Source organism: Polypterus senegalus, chromosome 16, assembly GCF_016835505.1.
Source record: "Polypterus senegalus isolate Bchr_013 chromosome 16, ASM1683550v1, whole genome shotgun sequence".
Taxonomy (NCBI): domain Eukaryota; kingdom Metazoa; phylum Chordata; class Cladistia; order Polypteriformes; family Polypteridae; genus Polypterus; species Polypterus senegalus.
Genome location: NC_053169.1, coordinates 5,261,940 through 5,280,226, shown reverse-complemented (window position 1 = coordinate 5,280,226; position 18,287 = coordinate 5,261,940). Strand labels below are relative to the sequence as shown.

Sequence of the window (18,287 nt, the reverse complement as noted above, 5' to 3'; positions counted from 1 at the left end):
GGAGAGGTGACCGTTCACAACAGTGCCCCCTCTCACCTGGGAGTGGTAGTGCTTACCTCGACTGACCTGAGCTGGGACCCCTCTGGCAGACATGCATGACCCTCTTCTAAGACACTCTTTTACTGTGTTATACCCAAGTAATGGATGAAAATCTCCCCGCTGCACAAACTTCACTGATGTTAAAATATAAACAGCAGTTCCCACCATCATAAAGTTGCCCCCATTATAATTTCTCTTGGTTTGCTACATCCCCTACTTGCACTTTAAGTGGCCTGATGTGGCAGACGGGTCTCTTATTTGCTTTTCCCCGCACGTATCCCTTGTAAGAGAACCCCCCTCTTTAAATGCCCCCCATGCATGTGTTTGTTCTTCTGTTTTAGAAATAAGAGCCGTACATTGTTCGTATGATGTGACCCTATGAGATTATTAAAACATCAAATATTTCTTTTTCTGTACATTAAAGTAGACGATTGTGACGTATAATTCGCCTTGTGCCAAATCTCTTTGCATTGTTTCCATTCCCAAAGTAAATAATTAAATATGCAAAACTCCGCTCCTTTGTAAGCCGGCATATTAAAGGTTAGATCCATTAATAACAAACCTCAAATACCCTTGCAATTTAAATTACAATTATCCTAAATGAAAGTTATTATTTCGCTAATCCCAGGAACAGCTTGTAAAGAGATTGGGGTCCGTCTTCAATAATGTCAAGTTAATGCGCGCGCCCCTTGTAATTATCTTTATCAGGAGGCTCTCAGTTAATCTACGTGTTTAGCAGAAAGAGACCAAATCAAAAAGAGATCTGCGGCCGGCCATGGCGGACTAAGCGGTTTGTGAAGCGCGGGAGTAAACGGACGAGACGCTGGCCGGCGGGCTGCAGGGGCAACAAGACAGCCGAGCACGAGGGGCTTGCAAATCACGGCGACCCCAAAAAAAAAGACAACACAGAAGGAGCTACGGTTCATGAGAAAAATGAAATCATTCACAAGTGCGTCAACTCTCATCACGTTAGAAAACAACAACAACAAAAAATACATTTAAATATGTGACATTAGTTATGGTTAAAGTTGGGCTATAAAAGATGACTGACTTTATCAATAAAATAATGCGTTGTACAAAAGCTGTCATTGTTTAGTTGCTTAGGCGCTAAACTCAATCGAACTAATAATACACGTCACCTATAAAGCGCATTATCCTATGTGCAAAGCGCTCCATTTGTATGTCTTTATTTTCGCACGTCACCTAATTCTATCTATCTATCTATCTATCTATCTATCTATCTATCTATCTATCTATCTATCTATCTATAGGTAATTTAATCAGTCTATACCCAAACGTGTATTTTTGCATTGTATTTAAATAAATGTAATTGTAATTCTCTGATTGCGACATTTTAATCTCAGCCCGCGACATCCCCGCTCAGAATCTTCATAGCCCGTGTATCAGGGACAGGGTGGTGAGGCAGCTGGAGCCAAACCCAGCAATCGGCAGGCGCAAAGCAGGAACAAACTCTGTCTATTGTGCCTTTCCTATCTCCCTATTGCTTGTTACATTATACCGCATCTCTGTTTACTGATCTGTTTATCATATAGTGCCTTTCATATCTATCTATCTATCTATCTATCTATCTATCTATCTATCTATCTATCTATCTATCTATCTATCTATCTTATCCCTGTTACAGTTCTTCTGCTTTATCCAAGTCCCATAGACAGCAATGCTGAGTTAATTGGATAGTCCACAGTGGCCTCATTTGAGGGGCTCCAGTTGCCGGCAACTTTCAGATGTAAGAGCTCAGTTTAGAAAACAGGGTCATGCTGGAATAATCATTTTACTTTGACAGTCTAATTGCTCAAAGTAAATATGATTATGATTTTTTTTTTTATTTTCATAGATGGATGTATATTTCTGGAAGCTGGTAAATGAACTCAAAACTTGTGTAGTGTGTGGAATATTCCTTGGCATTACTGGGATTATACAGGAGTTTAATGCATTATATTAGAGTATATACTCCTTCTCTATCTATCTATCTATCTATCTATCTATCTATCTATCTATCTATCTATCTATCTATCTATCTATCTATCTATCTATCTATCGATATCACATATATGTATATATAAAACAAAGTATTTTGAGGCTGATTAAATGGAGTCCAGCAGTTTCCATCCATTAGTTACTTATTGAACTATCCATCCATCCATTTTCTAACCCGCTGAATCCGAATACAGGGTTTATTGAACTATGGCCTGGTTTTTACACACACACACACACACACACACACACATATATATATATATATATACACACACAGACCAATCAACAACAACATTAAAACTAGATGCCTAACATTGTGTGGGTCTCCCTCATGCTCACCATTTGTGACATGGACTCTACAAGACCTCTGATGGTGTTCCTGTACGCCAAGACATTAGCAGCAGATCCATAAAGTTCTGTATGTTACGAGGTGCGACCTCCTTGGATCAGACTCATCCCACAGATGTTCAATCAGATTCAGATGTGGAGAATTTGGAGGCCAAGTCAACATCTTGAATTCTTTATCATGTTCCTCAAACATTTGTTTCAGTGTGTCAGGGTGCATTATCCTTCTGAAAGAGGCCACTGCCATTAGAGAACACCGTTGCCATGAAGTGGTTACATGGTCTGCAGCAATCTTCAGATAGGTGGTACGTGTCTAAGTAGCATCCACTTGAGTGTCAGGACCCAAGGTTTGCCAGTAGAACATTACCCAGAACATCACATTGCTTTTCCCGGCTAATTTCCTTCCATTCTGCTGCATGCCATCTCATCCCCAGGTAAATGATGTACACGTGCCTGGCCTTCTAAAAGAAAAAAAGAAAATGTGATTCATATGATCAAGCAGACTACCTTCATCCATTGCTCTGTGGTCCAATTCTGATGCTCATTGGTCCAATATAGGTATTTTCAGTGGTGGACAGAGGTCAGCAAGGTCACTCTGACTGGTCTGTGGCTACACAGCAATCTACAGTACATTGCTCCGAGTGCTCTGACACTTTTATCTCATGGTCAGTGTTAAGTCTTTCTGTAATTTGTGTTCCAGTAGCTCTACTGTGGCATTAGAGCAGACTGGCATCAATAAGGCATAATTGGGCACCCATGACTCTTGCTGTAAGGTCACTGGTTGTCTTTCCTTGGACCACTTTTGGTAAGTGCTAACTAACTACTGCACCAGACCTGCCATTTTGGAGATGCTCTGAGTCAGTCTTCTGGCCATCACAATGTGGCCCTTTGTGAAAGTCGCTCATATTCTTACGCTTACCCAACACGTCCCCTTCAAGAACTGACTGTTCACTTGTATGCCACCACTTGACAGGAGTCACTGGAGTGAGATAATCAATGGTCATAAATTCGCCTACCAGTGGTTTGAATGTTGTAGCTGATCTATATCTATATCACTATCTATATCTATACAGTATCTATCTTTATATATGCTGTATATAGATCAATAGTTGTGAATGACACTATATAATAGATAGATAGATAGATAGATAGATAGATAGATAGATAGATAGATAGATAGATAGATATGTGAATGCCACTATATAATTAATTAATGGACGTGTATCGCTGGGCTCCATTTATGTTAATCAGATTCACACCACTTTGTTTTCCTGTGTGTTTAAACAGATCGGATTCATTCTGTAAATTGTAAAATGTGCATTTTACGCAAGGCTCTGCGCATGCTCCTAGTGAAGAGCGCTATACAAGAGATAACTGAACAGAACATTCGCACATAAATGTAGATTTAAATAGACACAGTTAATAAATCGTATTTACATAAAACACTAAAGGATGCCACCGTTTATTTGAGAGTAAAGCTATCGAAGCGCGCGCTGTCGGTCGCTTGGAGAAGGACACGCGTGTGACAGGCGGTGCTGGCAGGATGAAGTTGCGTTTTATTCAAATCTTTATCGGATTTACAATAAAATTGGTGGCAATTAATCCTCTGGGATTGAAAAAAAGGGAAACGCCTCTTCGAGTGGCCCGCGACCCCCTTCCTCTTCTCTGATTGGGCCAGGGAAGCATCTCGGGGCGCCAAGCTGAAGATAAATGGATCTCCCAAAGCACTCTTGAATTCCGCTCTTCTGATCTGCTGGGTCAAGAAAGCGAAAGTCAACAGGTGGATGAGAGTCATGACTGGAAAAGACGACGTCGCGGAAGGGAAACCCAAAGGAAAAGTCTTATCACCTAACATCGGCGACGACAAATCGGTCAGGGTGAACGGAAATGGGTTGCGCTCTAAAGGGTTCGCCATCACAGACCTTCTAGGATTAGAGACGGAGTTACAGACCTCGACTGCTCCTGGAGTGGTTACCAACGTAGAGGGTCACGGAGCTGGCTTAGGGGGCTTCGCATTAGCCGGGGGCTCTCTGCCTCTCGGCCTGGGTTTTCTGTGTAGTTTGGCCGCGCAACAGCCCTCTGGAGCGCCCTGCTTTCTTCCCAGTCACATTCCTCTGCTGCAGGCACGGACGGAAAACCAGTACATGCAAAGCCTGGAGCAGCACAAGGAGAACTACTCGGGTACTTCGAATTACTTTTTAAGTGTATGGACCGCACAAGTCGTCTTGTGTCATCATATCTGCTGTGTTTTGTTTTCTTTCTTATTTTCTTTGAGTCGACTTCGCGATCAGCAGCTCATCAAACACAAAGGCGCCCAAGTCCGACGGCCGGGGAGCTGTCCAGGAGGGCGCGGGACCGTCGAGGTGGTGCTGAAATGGCAACCCGCGCCCGCTTTGGGGGTCCACTTTGGTGCTGACCCTCCAAAGAGGCTACACGAGAACATTTAGTTGATGAGCTTCAGAGCCTCGCTGTTCATAAAATGCCGTTATTTGAATTAGTTCATGAAAACCACTTAACATGTAGTTTGTACTTTACGAAAACCTAAACGGACTTAGTACCGCGAGTTCGTCTTTTAAAGAATAAAGTAAACGCAGACTAAAATAAAATCATTCAATGAGTTAGCAATAACATGTATTAATTCATTTTTAATTTGACCTAGATGTATTACTGTGATTTATTTTTGTAAATAAAATAAACACAAACACGAAGCAAATCATCTATAGCGAATATTAATATATATATATTTTCTTATGTTATGATGACAGAGATGGATTTGCTCTAGCACTTTCGTTTTCTAAAAAATAAAATAAATGCAAACTAAAATAAAAATATTGAAGGGAGTAACATCTATGAATTCGTTTTTCGTTTGACTCAGATGTATTTGCTGTCGCGATTTAATTTATTAAAAAAGAAAATCAGCAGGCAGAACGGGTCACGCGATCTGGAAATAGAAAAGAAGCGACGTTAAAACGAAAACGAAATGAAGTTAAATAGCTACCGAACAATGAAACGACCTTACGGCAGCGATTCGCCCTAATAAAGTAATACGTGCTGCAAAATTGAAACATGCGCCTGAGCGCATTCATTTGTCAGATATTATTATTATTATTATTATTATTATTATTATTATTATTATTATTATTATTATCCATCTTCGTAAACCGCTTATAGGCTAACTGGAGCCAAACCGAAGCAGGAACCACACTGGGACAGAGCGCCAGTCATTATCATTATTATTGACCGTAGTATTGTTCATGGTTTTTATTTTTTATGATGACGATTATGATTATGGTTATCATTATTATTATCATGCTAATGAGTATGAGGATGATATTCTTATTGTTGCTGTGGTTATTAATGTTTTAAATAATATGATGATGTTATTAGTATTACTATTGCTGCATGTTGATGTTTTCACGATTATGATTTTATTGTTGTTATTATTATTGTTTTTGTTACGATGATGATAGTATTAATAATATTATTATTATTGTCTTTTTTAAGATTATAACTATTTCATAATCATTATATTATTACTGTGATGGACTGGCGTCCTGTCCAGGGTTTGTTCCTGCCTGAAGGTTTATGCTAGCTGGAATAGGCTCCAGCACCCCAAACCGCGATCCTGTTCTGGACCATTATTATTGTTATCAGTAGTAGAAGTATCATGATCTTATTTTTGAATTATAATTATTGTTATGGTTATTGCATTACAGACGACGACTGCCTTTCCGGGGATCGCAGTGACCTTAAGAACTCGTGTAACTCTCAAAACAAGAGGAAGAAGAGGCGGCACAGGTAATGAAGACGAGTGGCGTTCGCGGCTGTGAAGTGACATGTCGCCTTTTCTTCCACAGCTCAATTTGCGATTAATGAATAAGATGGCGGTGTCATGTTACACGAACTCGCGACACACAGATTTGGAGAGCGGAATCCTAAGTGATGTTAATCAATTTGTTCAGAGTTATTTGTCTGCAGTTATGTCCTCCTAGATCATCTAAAAACGTGCTCTTCGAGATTAAAAACTTTGTGCTTACGCTAAAATAAAGCCCTGTCTATTATATCTTTTATTTCTTAGACTTGGTATATGGGTTCAACTAACTGGCATCATTTATTTTCAATCATACTTTCAATGACATTCAGAAAAAGTGATGCTTGGTTTTTGCATGTCGCTCAGATGCCAGCTCACTAAAGTCGCTTGTCTTCGCCCCTTCTCAGGACGGTGTTCACAGCTCATCAGCTAGAAGAATTAGAGAAGGCGTTTAACGAAGCCCACTACCCCGACGTCTATGCCAGAGAAATGCTAGCCATGAAGACGGAGCTTCCAGAGGATCGAATACAGGTACAGGACCGCACGGAATCAGCGCTTGAATCGCTCCGTAAAATTCCAAAGTGTTTCGGTCTAAAGTCCGAATGGGCGCACAGATGAGGCAGCTGCGGCAGGGATCACGTGACATGTCACCTACCGCTCAGGTGTCTGCGGCGGACTGACGCCCTGCCCGGGGTTTGTTTCCTGCATTGCGCCCTGAGCTGGCTGGGATTGGCTCCAGCAGACCCCCGTGACCCTGTGTTAGGATATAGCGGGTTGTTTAATGGATGGATGGATGTACTTTATTTTGACGTAATGCAACTAATTAAATCGCACGTAGGTGACTTCGTTAATGTTAAATTCAAGCTAACTACACACCTCACGTGAATTCATATTCAGACCGTACCGATGCCGTTTCTTTTAGCGCTTCACACTTTTAAAAGTTCACTTTTAAACACACTCACTGGTCCTTTAATGGCACTTTACTGGGTTGTGTGGTTCCTGTTAGCGCCATTGTTTGACAAGGTACAATTTACAATTGCAGATAAAATCAATTCTATGGGGCTTTGAAAAAGATTCCTAAAATGTGGACAAAATGGAAATCTTTCAAGTATGGTATATAGGCGACATAACAGGACACAAGAAAACCTGAATTGAGTGCACAAAGAAGTCCGTTTAAAACCAGGAACTCGTTGGGATTTCACAAATTCCTTTTTATTTATGGAGATTATTAGGGCTCTAAATATATAAAGGTACTTTCGGGGACCTTCAGTTCGATGGTTCCTTTGAAAACCGCTATGGCTCCGAAGAACCGCGTTGACATTTTTATTTTTAAGAATGTAATGTAAACACCTTTTTTTTTTACTAAAAGTAAATTGTATTTACACACAAAACACACGGCGTTTGGAAAAAAAACAACGCACTAAAAGTTTTGAACCTTCTCTTCAACTCCGCCAACATGTGGCGCTGCTTTGGAAGGTGTTGTCGACAAAAGGGGCGGGGCTTTATGCAAATACGGGATAGTCATGCACGGGTTAATTCAATTATGTAGCGGGAGAATAAGAATACCTGAGGGTTCTGAGGGTTAAGAAAGTGTAAATTCTGTGTAAGATTAACATGAAAAAGTGAGCACTGACAGTCCCTGAGGCGGATTCTACTTCTGTTAAAAGGAAATAACCGGATTGCTTTGTTCCAACACAGTTATTTTGTGTTAGTGCGATATTTAACAAAGTTAAGTCACTTAGAAAAAGTTAGATAATGCCAGCACACACAACAATTTTAAGTGAAAGTAAATGACATCCGAAAAGTGATCATCACTGTTAATTCATTTAAGTATGAAGGCTTTGTTGCATATTAATATTTTAGGACAACTGAAAACGACCTCGATACTGTAAGTGGACAAAGGAGGAATTACTAGAAGGGTACTAACAGATCAAGCCGAGCCGAGCTGAGCCGAGCCGGTGTTACGGCATGGAGGGTTAGGTTCCACTTAAAACCAGAAAGGCATTGGCCGGCGCGCAGCACTCCATCTTGAAGCGGGTTTGCAAAATTCGTTTTGTTTTTGGGCCCCACAGCGATGGACTTCAGTCAGCGGTGATCAGGAGGGGCTTTGTTTGTCCCAATTCCAGAAATAGTAGTAGTTGAAGTAGTTTGGAGGTCTCTCTTCTTAGACAAAGTGATGTACTTTAGTCCGCTGTGTGGTTGTAGGGGGTTCTGTGGGGGGCAGCAGCGGTCACTAAATCATGAGCGCGGGTCTTTATGTACCCTCATGCACCGCCCCGCATCCTCTTCATCCCCCCTCTTGGCGCCCCTGCATGCGCATGCGTTTCACCAGTCTGTTATCATCTGTTCATGGCTGTTTAGGGAGCCTGCTGCCAATCACGCGGATGGCCCTCTACAGCAGCGGTCCTCAATGTTCTGTCCTGGGGGACAACCTGTGACTGCAGGTTTTTGGCCCCACCCCCATTGTTCTCTTGACTGGACTCACGCGTTAATTAAGCAAGCCGTTATTTCTCAGTTGCTATGTTTCTTTACAACCATCCGGAAATTACATACACATTATGTTATATTTTTTAGTAAACAACGCAGGTATTTATTTATGTCCGATCGGTAAGAATTCATTCTTTTTCCACACACACACACACACACACATATATATATACTTACCATAGGGGCGGCTCGGTGGCGCAGTGGGTAGCGCTGCTGCCTCGCAGTTAGGGTTCGCTTCCGTGTAGTTTCCATGTTCTCCTCGTGTCTGCGTGGGTTTCCTTCCACAGTCCAAAGACGTGCAGGTTAGGTGCATTGGCGATGCTAAATTGTCCCTAGTGTATGCTTGGTGTGTGTGTGTGCGTGCCCTGTGGTGGCTGGTGCCCTGCCCGGGGTTTGTTTCCTGCCTTGCGCCCTGTGTTGGCTGGGATTGGCTCCAGCAGACCCCTGTGGCCCTGTAGTTAGGATATAGCGAATATTTCATTATTCTGGTTATTTACACAACTATTCACTTAAAAGCACACAGTTGTGTAACACTGAAGTTTTCCTTTCAGAGTTGTCTACGTTTCTGTCTGCTCTGCTCACCCTTAATGATCTGTAATTAAACACAATTATTAAACCAAAACCCCACAGAAAAAAGTTAACCAAAAATAACAAAACAACGTAAGCCTTTAAAGATACCGAAAACACACATTTTTACATTTATTTTCTTGGCAGACACGTTAATCCAAAGCGACTTACAAGTACGTCTTCATTTTCTATTGCACTTTTCTAAAGACAAAAATCAGCTAATTCAAGAAGGAGATCAATTAAAGGTGACAATGACTGACTGGCTGTCTGAGAAAATGGGGGGCCAAAAAGGAGGCCCCAGGACTGACCGTTGAGAACTAAAATCAGTTCCGCAGACGTCAGCCCCTTTACATCAAAGAGTGCAGATGACGTTAAAAAGGCGCGCGCGGTATCACAAGCTGCATTTCACACGTCGTCTTATTGGTTAGTTCAGGCCAGATATTAGAAAACGTGGTAATGAAACATGAAATATAACTGGATGAATTTTTATTTTTTTTTTACGATACACATATTAATATCTTCACCTCAAGCTTACAAATCAATTACCGCCTAAATATTCTTAAAACAAAAGCAGTTTGTTATTTTGGAATTACATACAAGGCCACCACCACAAACACACAGCACATCAGAAACGCAAACAGAGGTTAAAATTTACACCCACACTTCAATCAATCAAGCAGGCCTGCAATCTTTGAAGACTATCGACTAACAAATTAGGTTTTTTTCTGATAAGGGCGTCGAGCAGGGCCAGTGAAACTAATGAGAAATAACAACACCACCCGTCCTGTGGCGTGGCGTCAACTGAAACGAGAAAAGTCTGAATTAGCGTAAGCCCCCCGAATTCCGGGTGTGATTCTGAAATGTAAAGGTTTACTTCATGAAGGAGAAGTACATCATCACTCAAATATTTGTAGTACTAGGGCAGCGGTTATCAAACTGTGGGGCTGAAGCTGTACAAGGGGGGCGTCGAATAAATGAACAAGACATCAAAATACATTTTTTTACATTTTATTTCAAATTTAAATTTGCAAGCACATAATCACAAAGAATGCATTATAACTAAAATTAAAATAAAAGATTTCTAAGGCATAGATCTAAGGACTAATATGTGCCCGCTTTAAAGTACACAGCCTGTCCAGGTCTGGTTTGATATTCGAGATATCGAGACACTCGGAGCTCCTTTTCTATTTGAAGTTTGTTTCTATGACGAGCGGCGCCGCTGCTGCTGCTTTTATAGTCGCGTGTTTTCAATCCAGAAAGTTCGAGACGTGTCGGTATCTGTCGCCAACATGCGGGTACCAGTAGATCAGGTGATAATGCAGCGCGACTGCACCACATTGGCAAATTGAGTTCAATAATTTACTGCATATTGGGTTATTTTCATGGTACAACTAACAGCGGTATAATATTTGTCAGACGAAAATACATTCGTCTCGCTCAGATTGACTTCATCGGTGTTCTCGTTTACGATATTTTTTAAAATGAAAACATATTTAATCGTTTCTTTACATAAAAAAATAAATAAGAATAAATACCTTATTCTTTGTTTCTCGGATTAGAATTACTACCAAAAAAAAAATTGCAAATGTTTAATCGAAGTTAGCCGAACGCATGCAAATCTTATGGAATAAAAATGATAGGACACTGCGACACCGCACGAGTATCATACCTTCGTTAGTTGTATCGCGGGTTATTCTCATCTATTTTATATATTGCAGGGGGCGCAGAATAATTCCAGGTAGAAAAGGGGTGGGGGTGGAGGGGGGGGTTTCGTGCGCGAAATACGAAAGTTTGAGAACTGCTGTACTAGGGTGTTGTACCGCGTTAGCCATCATGAATGTAGTGAGAAGTCAAGCCGAAAGAGACCTTTTATTGGCTAACTGGACAGATTACAATATGCAGGCATTCGAGGCAACTCCGCCCCCTTTTTCAGGTAAGATCTAATCCGAGTAATCATCTCGCCTGAAGAAGAGGCCTGAGTTGCCTCGAAAGCCTGCATATTGTAATCTGTCCAGTTAGTTAATAAAAGGTCTCGTTCGGCTTGACTAGTCAAATACTTGAAATATTCAAGTGTGTGCTTCAATTGAGATGTTAAAAGTCTAAATTTTCTCAATTGCATTGAAAAATTCATGAGGGTCACCCTGTGATGTATACTGTATATAGAGGTCCATACAGGGCTAGACTAAAAGTTTGAAAATCAAAAATAACACCACATTTGCAATCGCTGACCTTGAAATAGTCTCAAAGGACACCACACATGCTTGGTTTGAAATGTTTCATTTTGATCCCCCTGGGAGCGGCTCTTGGAGGGCTCCGACCCCCAGTACAGAATCAAATATTAAAAAGATTCTCATATTAGTGATCAGTAACCTCGAAACAGCATAAAACAATACACTCGGCATGCTTCTATTACTGATCCCCATATTTTTAAATTTTGTGAGTATCCCGCTAAGGGTTGAACCTCTGGGGTCAGTTGATGTGGTCTGCACAACTTCAAGTCCTTCTGATCATTTTGTTGCAGACCCCAACATGCAGGGAAAACCCAGGGGTTGATGGTAGGATTGGCACTCCGACTGTAAAACACTGTTCAGTGTGGTGCTGAGTTGTCACCCGCTGCACTCGGATCCCAATCCAGGTGGCTTGTCATGTGGTGGGTGTGGCAATGCCCTCTGTAATCACAGCAGACTCCCAACCTCCTCCTCTTCCTCTTCCTCCTGTTGCTTTACTCTTTTATCATAAGGGTATCATTTTTCTAAACCAAAAATGGCTGTCTAAAAATGAGGAGTTTGTCCGGTCAAAAATAGTATGGCCCCCAAAAAGCTTGATGTTTTATGTAAGTATACATCAAGACGAGTTGATCGGTTTGTCATGTGTGTGGATTTTCTTATAGCGGTGAGTCAGGAGGCGTCAAACAAACTGAAGGGACTTCAAAGCGATCAGAAGGAATTCTGTAAAGTTGTTAATGTTTTATTTTGTTATATTTACAAAGATATTGTAAGCTGGAGATTGTAATGTAGTATTAATGAAGTTTTAATGATTATTTAAAAAGGTAGGAGGAGCCACTGGTGAGGGGAGGAGTGGCCAGTTGGAGTAAATAAAAGAAGCTGATGAGGTGGCTCCATGTTGTACCTTCATGTAGACCCCCAAACCCGGGTGATCATCTTGGCATGTATTTGGACATATTGTAACACCCCTGGGTCCAAACCTGAGGGGGACATGCTCTTGAGATGGTTAACAACACGACCTAGGGGCCAGGAATACCTGGGGCAGCCAGCCATAAAAGCAGTGCCATGAGAAGCATGAGGTGGGCACACTGCATAGACACGACACTCAGGGAAAGGACTTCAGAGGCGTCTCCCCATCGTCACTGGCGAACCTCAGAGGTGGGCCAGACCCCTGGGTCCTCTCACTGAGCTGGGAATAGGGTGGCAGACTCTGACCCCGGGGGGAGTGGAGTGAGAATGTGCAGGCACTGAGATGATGAAGAAGAAGACCTGAGCAGTGTGGCAGAGTGGCCACTGAAGAAGCCATCGGGTCCCTTTCAGGTTTCACTGGTGTGAAGTGCCGATCCCTCCGTCTGTCACATCCTCCACGGTGTTAAAACATCGAGGACTCCTCTGCTAAGTGGCCGAGGTGACTCGGGAGCCAAGAGATGCCCAATGCTGGTCTGTCTGGTGAGGACTCCCTTCACCCATCCTTTACGACTCCACGTCCAGGAGTGCGACTTTTACAATATTAGGACAGCAACAATGGGTGTCGTGCAAATCGATTCATCAAACTTTAGCACCCGTCACCGAGCACAACACGAACAACACAACGCAGTTCAAAGCCACACGAAATGCAATTTCACTGTAACACCCTGCTTGTTTTTGTCAATCACATTACTGGGATCATACATTTCAGCACATCGTAATTTTTGTATTAATAACTGTTTCTTTCCCCCGCAGGTATGGTTTCAAAACCGAAGAGCAAAGTGGAGGAAGCGTGAGAAGTGCTGGGGCCGCAGCAGCGTGATGGCCGAGTACGGCCTGTATGGTGCCATGGTCAGACACTCCATCCCGCTCCCTGAATCCATCATCAACTCGGCGAAAAACGGCCTGATGAGCTCGTGTGCACCTTGGCTTCTAGGTACGCCGAAATGTACGTTTGGGCAGCACTCATCCATCTTCTCACTATTGCACGTAAAATTGTATATCTGTGCTCTTAAAAATAAAGGTGACAAAGCTGTGCTTCAGGGCGGGGCCATTTATGGATCCCCTCAAAGAACCATCCATATGAAGGTTCTAGAAAGAACTTGAGGGGGTCCACAAATGATGATAGGTGGTAACAGATTTGTGAACTACCAATGGGACTCTGGCTGCATACAACGACACAGGACAAGCTCCAGTTTTCTAAATCCGTCAGTATCCTGCCTACTACACTCTAAAGAGTTCTGTTTTGTCCACTCATTAAGAACGAGCAAAAGGAGGTCAATTGGTGACCTGATTGAAGTGTTTAAAGTTATGAAGGGAATCGAGACGGTGACTTTAAAATGAGCTCATCGAGGACACGGGGACACAGGTGGAATCTTGTAAATTTTGGACAAACATTAGGATGTTTTTCGTCACATAGAGAATTCTAGACACATGGAATTAGTGACCAAAGTAGTGTGATAGACAGTAGGAGTTTAGGGACTTTCAAAAACTGGACTTGATGTTATTTTAGAAGAATTGAGTGGACAGGACTGGCCAGCTTTGTTGGGCTGAATGTGCGGCTCACAGCAAACGCTTTCTAATGTTCTAACTTTTCCAAAGCCCAAAGAGCCAACTTTATAGGCCAAGAGGCCTTCCCAGGGTGTAGTTGTTCTTTGTCAAGCGATGGCTCTATAAAACACCACACAACCCAGTAAAGGCCCAGTGTCACCTTGGGTAGAACGTCTGCCTCAGAACTTTAGAAGCCCGAGTTCAGTTCCGCTCCTCATCCTGGCCATTGACGAGTCCACATTCTTTCCATACCTGCATGTTGTGTTTGACTTCTTATGGTTGCTGTTTATCTGTGGTATGGGTGACATCACATTTGATTTAAGTGTCTCAGTGTACTTTATGTGAATTACTTCTCATTAATTGCACCCTTGGCTGCAGGGGTCCAAGCAGTGCTGCTTTTAGGTTATGTGGCGTTGTAGGCCAAGCTTATTAGTGCGCCAACTGACTGTTGGGTAGCTAACCCGTGTGGCAGCCCCCCGCTCCTTATGATCTGCTCCCCAGGAAGATGCCTTATTCACCTAAATGATGGCACTGGCCCTTTGTCCAAGTTCCATACCTGACCCAACTGCTGTCTGTGTAGTGTTCTTGGGACTTTATCACATCTTCTCAGTTTTCCTCAAAGCTTGCCAGTTAACTTCATGGCTGCTCCAAAGCTGGCCCCGTGCAAGTGAGTGTGGTTCTCCGCACAATTCCATGCCCAGCAGTGCTGATTCTAGGCTTGTGCCCGATGGCAATGGCCACCTTCTTAAGGAGGGAGCAGGTCCGATAGGAGCAGCGCACAAGTATGGCAGCAGTTTACTGACCGCACACTCTAAAAATGAAGGTGCCACCGTAGTTGAGCAGTTTAATGTCATAAGAGGACCATTGTTTGGTTCCCAAAAGGACCATCTATGAAGGTTCTGAAAAATACTTTTATTAAATGGGAGACTTCATAAAGCACTATGAACAGATGATGGGAGATTTGTGAAATCCCGAGGGGTTCCTGCCACTGCATAACATAACACAGGCTCCGTTCTGGTTTTCACGATCCACCAGTGCCCTGTGTGGTAGTCTTCTGATGTTTTGTCTACATTTTAGGAGCCTTTCAAAGTCCAAAGAACCAACCTCATGTGTAAAGAAACCCTCACAGAATGAAAAGAGTCATTTGCCAAACACAGGGTCCATGAAGAACCCGGTAAAGTGCTGCTAAAGGACCAGCATTCCTAAGAGTGTATAGTCCAGTGCTCATTCCTGTCTCCTACTGCTGGGTTAGGACCATGGATGGCCCATGGGACCCCCAAGTGCAAAGGGAAAAATGGAAATGTATCAGCCAAATAAACAAATGCATAATTGAGTCATTTAGTAGACAAGCAGAAAAGGGCGTGTTGTTCCACCCTGTCCACAAACGGTGTTGCTAACTTCTCTTTCTTCCATGCAGGTATGCACAAAAAATCACTAGAAGTAATAAAGAAGAGCAGCGACACGCCAGAATTCGGCTACTCCGAGTGCAGCATTGACACCAAAATGCCCAGCCCGGAGTGGGCACATCAGGCCAGTGGCAGGAGCGACTCCGAGGACATGGCGATAGACCTCTCGAGCTCAGCGAAATCGGACCACAAAAGTCACTGGAAACCCACGGGCGTGAAGGAGTCACTCGGCAAGTCGGGGGAGAGTTAAACGCGGGTCGGTTATGGACCAATCAGCGAGCGGCGACGCGAGACCTCGACTACGCACCTTTCCAAGCTTGAACCCCGCGGCTTTTAGTCACCCCGACTTTGAATCGTCAAGTCTGTCCACAGCGCACCACGTGTCCGTTTTTTAAGCGAAACTCAACTCCTTTGTGTCGAAGACGGAGGTGGCAGGCGGGAGTTGATCGTCCGCGGTGTGACCTGAAGATGGCCGCGCGCGTCTCGGCAGAGTCGTTTTGGTGTTTATGTATTATGATGCAATATACAGGATCTGAAAACCTAACGGGAACGCAGGATTCATAAAGAGTCTTTTAGGAGGGTTAAGCCATATTTTTCATCAATGTTTTTATATGGTTTTGAAACGGAAAATATATATTTTATTTTATTTCAAGCACTTTAGTTACGTTGGCTGTCTTTCGGGCAATTGTTAATGACAAATTGTAACTATGCATGAAAAATTAATATTAATAATAATTATATTATGAGGATTATAATAAAAAGCTTGTGTTAATGAAAACTTTCATCCGTTTATTATAAAGAAAGGTGGCACAGTGGTTGCCGTGCTTGGATTCCACTTCCACGGCCTGTTTTCCATGTTTTCCCACTCGCATTCCCAAAAATAGAGGTGGGTCTAACTGCAGCCGGCAATACGTATAACGAAGGTCACCAACGTCAGCCATGAAACGCCCTCTGAGTCAGATGACCCTCAAATTGCCCTAATCTTAACCACGGTGTAACAGGGCATTGCATGGGCATTTTGTGACACGCGTTGTGGGCGTTCCGTGAGGAATTGTGGGCTGCCATTAAAGTCTGTTGCAAAAAAAAAAAACCCACTTGTTAGACTAATAAGCAATTCCAGACTGCCCCAGTGGGAGTGTGGGTGGTCTGTGGTACACTGGCGCCCTCTAGCAGGAAGAAACATGCACCCCACCCCTCCACACACACATAGTTTTGGCCTATTTTTAAGTAGCTTGTAATTGCTGTGTCACCTTCTGTTGCCCTCTTATCCTTGGCTCTTTTTTTTTCTTTGTCATCTGCTCCATGCACCTCAGCTTCTTTTCGGTGGCCTACCTATAATGGAATAGAAGGGGGTCTGCTTTGTGGGGAAAGTTCATTTCATCCATACAGCTATACAGTTTAGGTGATACGGGCTAACCTGTGGGTAAATTGGGAAACTGACTATTAAAACGTTGATCGTTACATACAGCTGCACGGAGTTTAGGGCATGAAAATTCTGGTGGTCCACTGCACACCTGTGTGTGTGTGAGAGAGAGAGAGAGAGAGACATACGACCCAAAGGGGTGGAGCCTTAGAGAAGGAGAGAGAGAGAGAGATGCAGCTAGAACAGTTGAAGTCCTAGAAGAAGGATGTTGCCAGGAGGGGCGGGGCTTGTGGGAGACTCCCCATCATAAGGGGTGGGGCCTGGGCGAGAGAGATGCTGCTGGAAAGAACAGGGCATGTGAGAGAGAGGGGCAGTCCAGAGGGGCGGAGCCTGAAAGTGTGCGTGTGTGCGTGAGGGAGAGAGAGAGAGAGAGAGAGAGAGAGAGACGCTGTCAGAAGGGTTGAAGCCAACCTGAGAAGGATCCTGGCTTGTAGTCGCTATCGGGGCTGATCAGAGTCGGTGACATGAATGTGCAGGCAGGGGACACGATAGAGAAAAGAACACTTGAGTGGCATGGAAGGAGTCATGGAAGATCGGAGCTATGGCAAAAGTTTTGGTGGGCTGATGAGGAAGACTATGGCCTCCTGTGAACCTGGCATGAGGGCATGAGGGTCAGACACTGCATTTGACAAAGTATTAGGCTACCAGCACCAGTGGTGATAAAATGTCATAAAAATACACATAATGAAGATCTGTCAGCATATTGCCATACAGGACAACCACCAAAGGGCAGGATTAAAAGATACTCGACATCAAATACTCAAACCAGAAGCAGAACTGCAAATGCATATTCACAAATTTCCACTTTTTGTTCAGTGGCCAATGGGATAAATCATGTTGTAGATAAGTAGTCCACGTGATTCATAATTAATGATGGCGACTACTCTGAAAAGATTGATGGCTGATGTATTCTTAAATTTGAGTCACCAAAAAAGCAAAGGGTCACTTAAAATGGCTCAGCCTTGAAGCCTCTCAGGGCGGTACTGAAGGCTACACCTGCGCACACCTGAGCAAAGTGTGAAGGGAAGACTGAGGGTTCATCTGAGGGCGAAGAAGAATTTTAGGCATTAAAACAAAAATATATTTTCTAGATAAGAAGTTTTATTGAGTGTATCATGAACAAATGTGACGAAGACGGCACGATATATTCACTATACATTTTTGTACAAGAAAAAATCCTGAGGCGACTTTACAACTTGTTTAATTGTTTGCACAGCAGCGCCACCTGCTGGAAGGATATACGGCACAGCATGTTGAACAGGTCACTTTTTGTTCCAACCAACTTTGTTTTTTAATTGGACCCCAAGCCTTATTAAAGAATCTTTTATGTTGAAATTTCCATGTTTTGAGCTCAATGTAGAAATTCTAAAACTGTTGTAATGTTTTATTTGACTTTATCAAGCATCTACGTATGTTACTTGGGGATAATTGTGTTTTTTATGTTAGGTTTTAAGATTTTCATCATCATG

At 42.9% G+C, this 18,287-nt stretch overlaps 1 protein-coding gene across 1 annotated transcript; it reads left to right on the top strand.

Annotated features, from left to right (window-relative positions):
- Window positions 1-4,175: 4,175 nt before the first annotated feature.
- Window positions 4,176-15,645, top strand: vsx1 (visual system homeobox 1 homolog, chx10-like). The gene is made up of 5 exons (XM_039738988.1): window positions 4,176-4,563; window positions 6,099-6,180; window positions 6,601-6,724; window positions 13,195-13,375; window positions 15,407-15,645. Exons 1-5 carry the CDS (start codon window positions 4,176-4,178, stop codon window positions 15,643-15,645), a joined length of 1,014 nt encoding a protein of 337 aa, XP_039594922.1.
- Window positions 15,646-18,287: the final 2,642 nt, after the last annotated feature.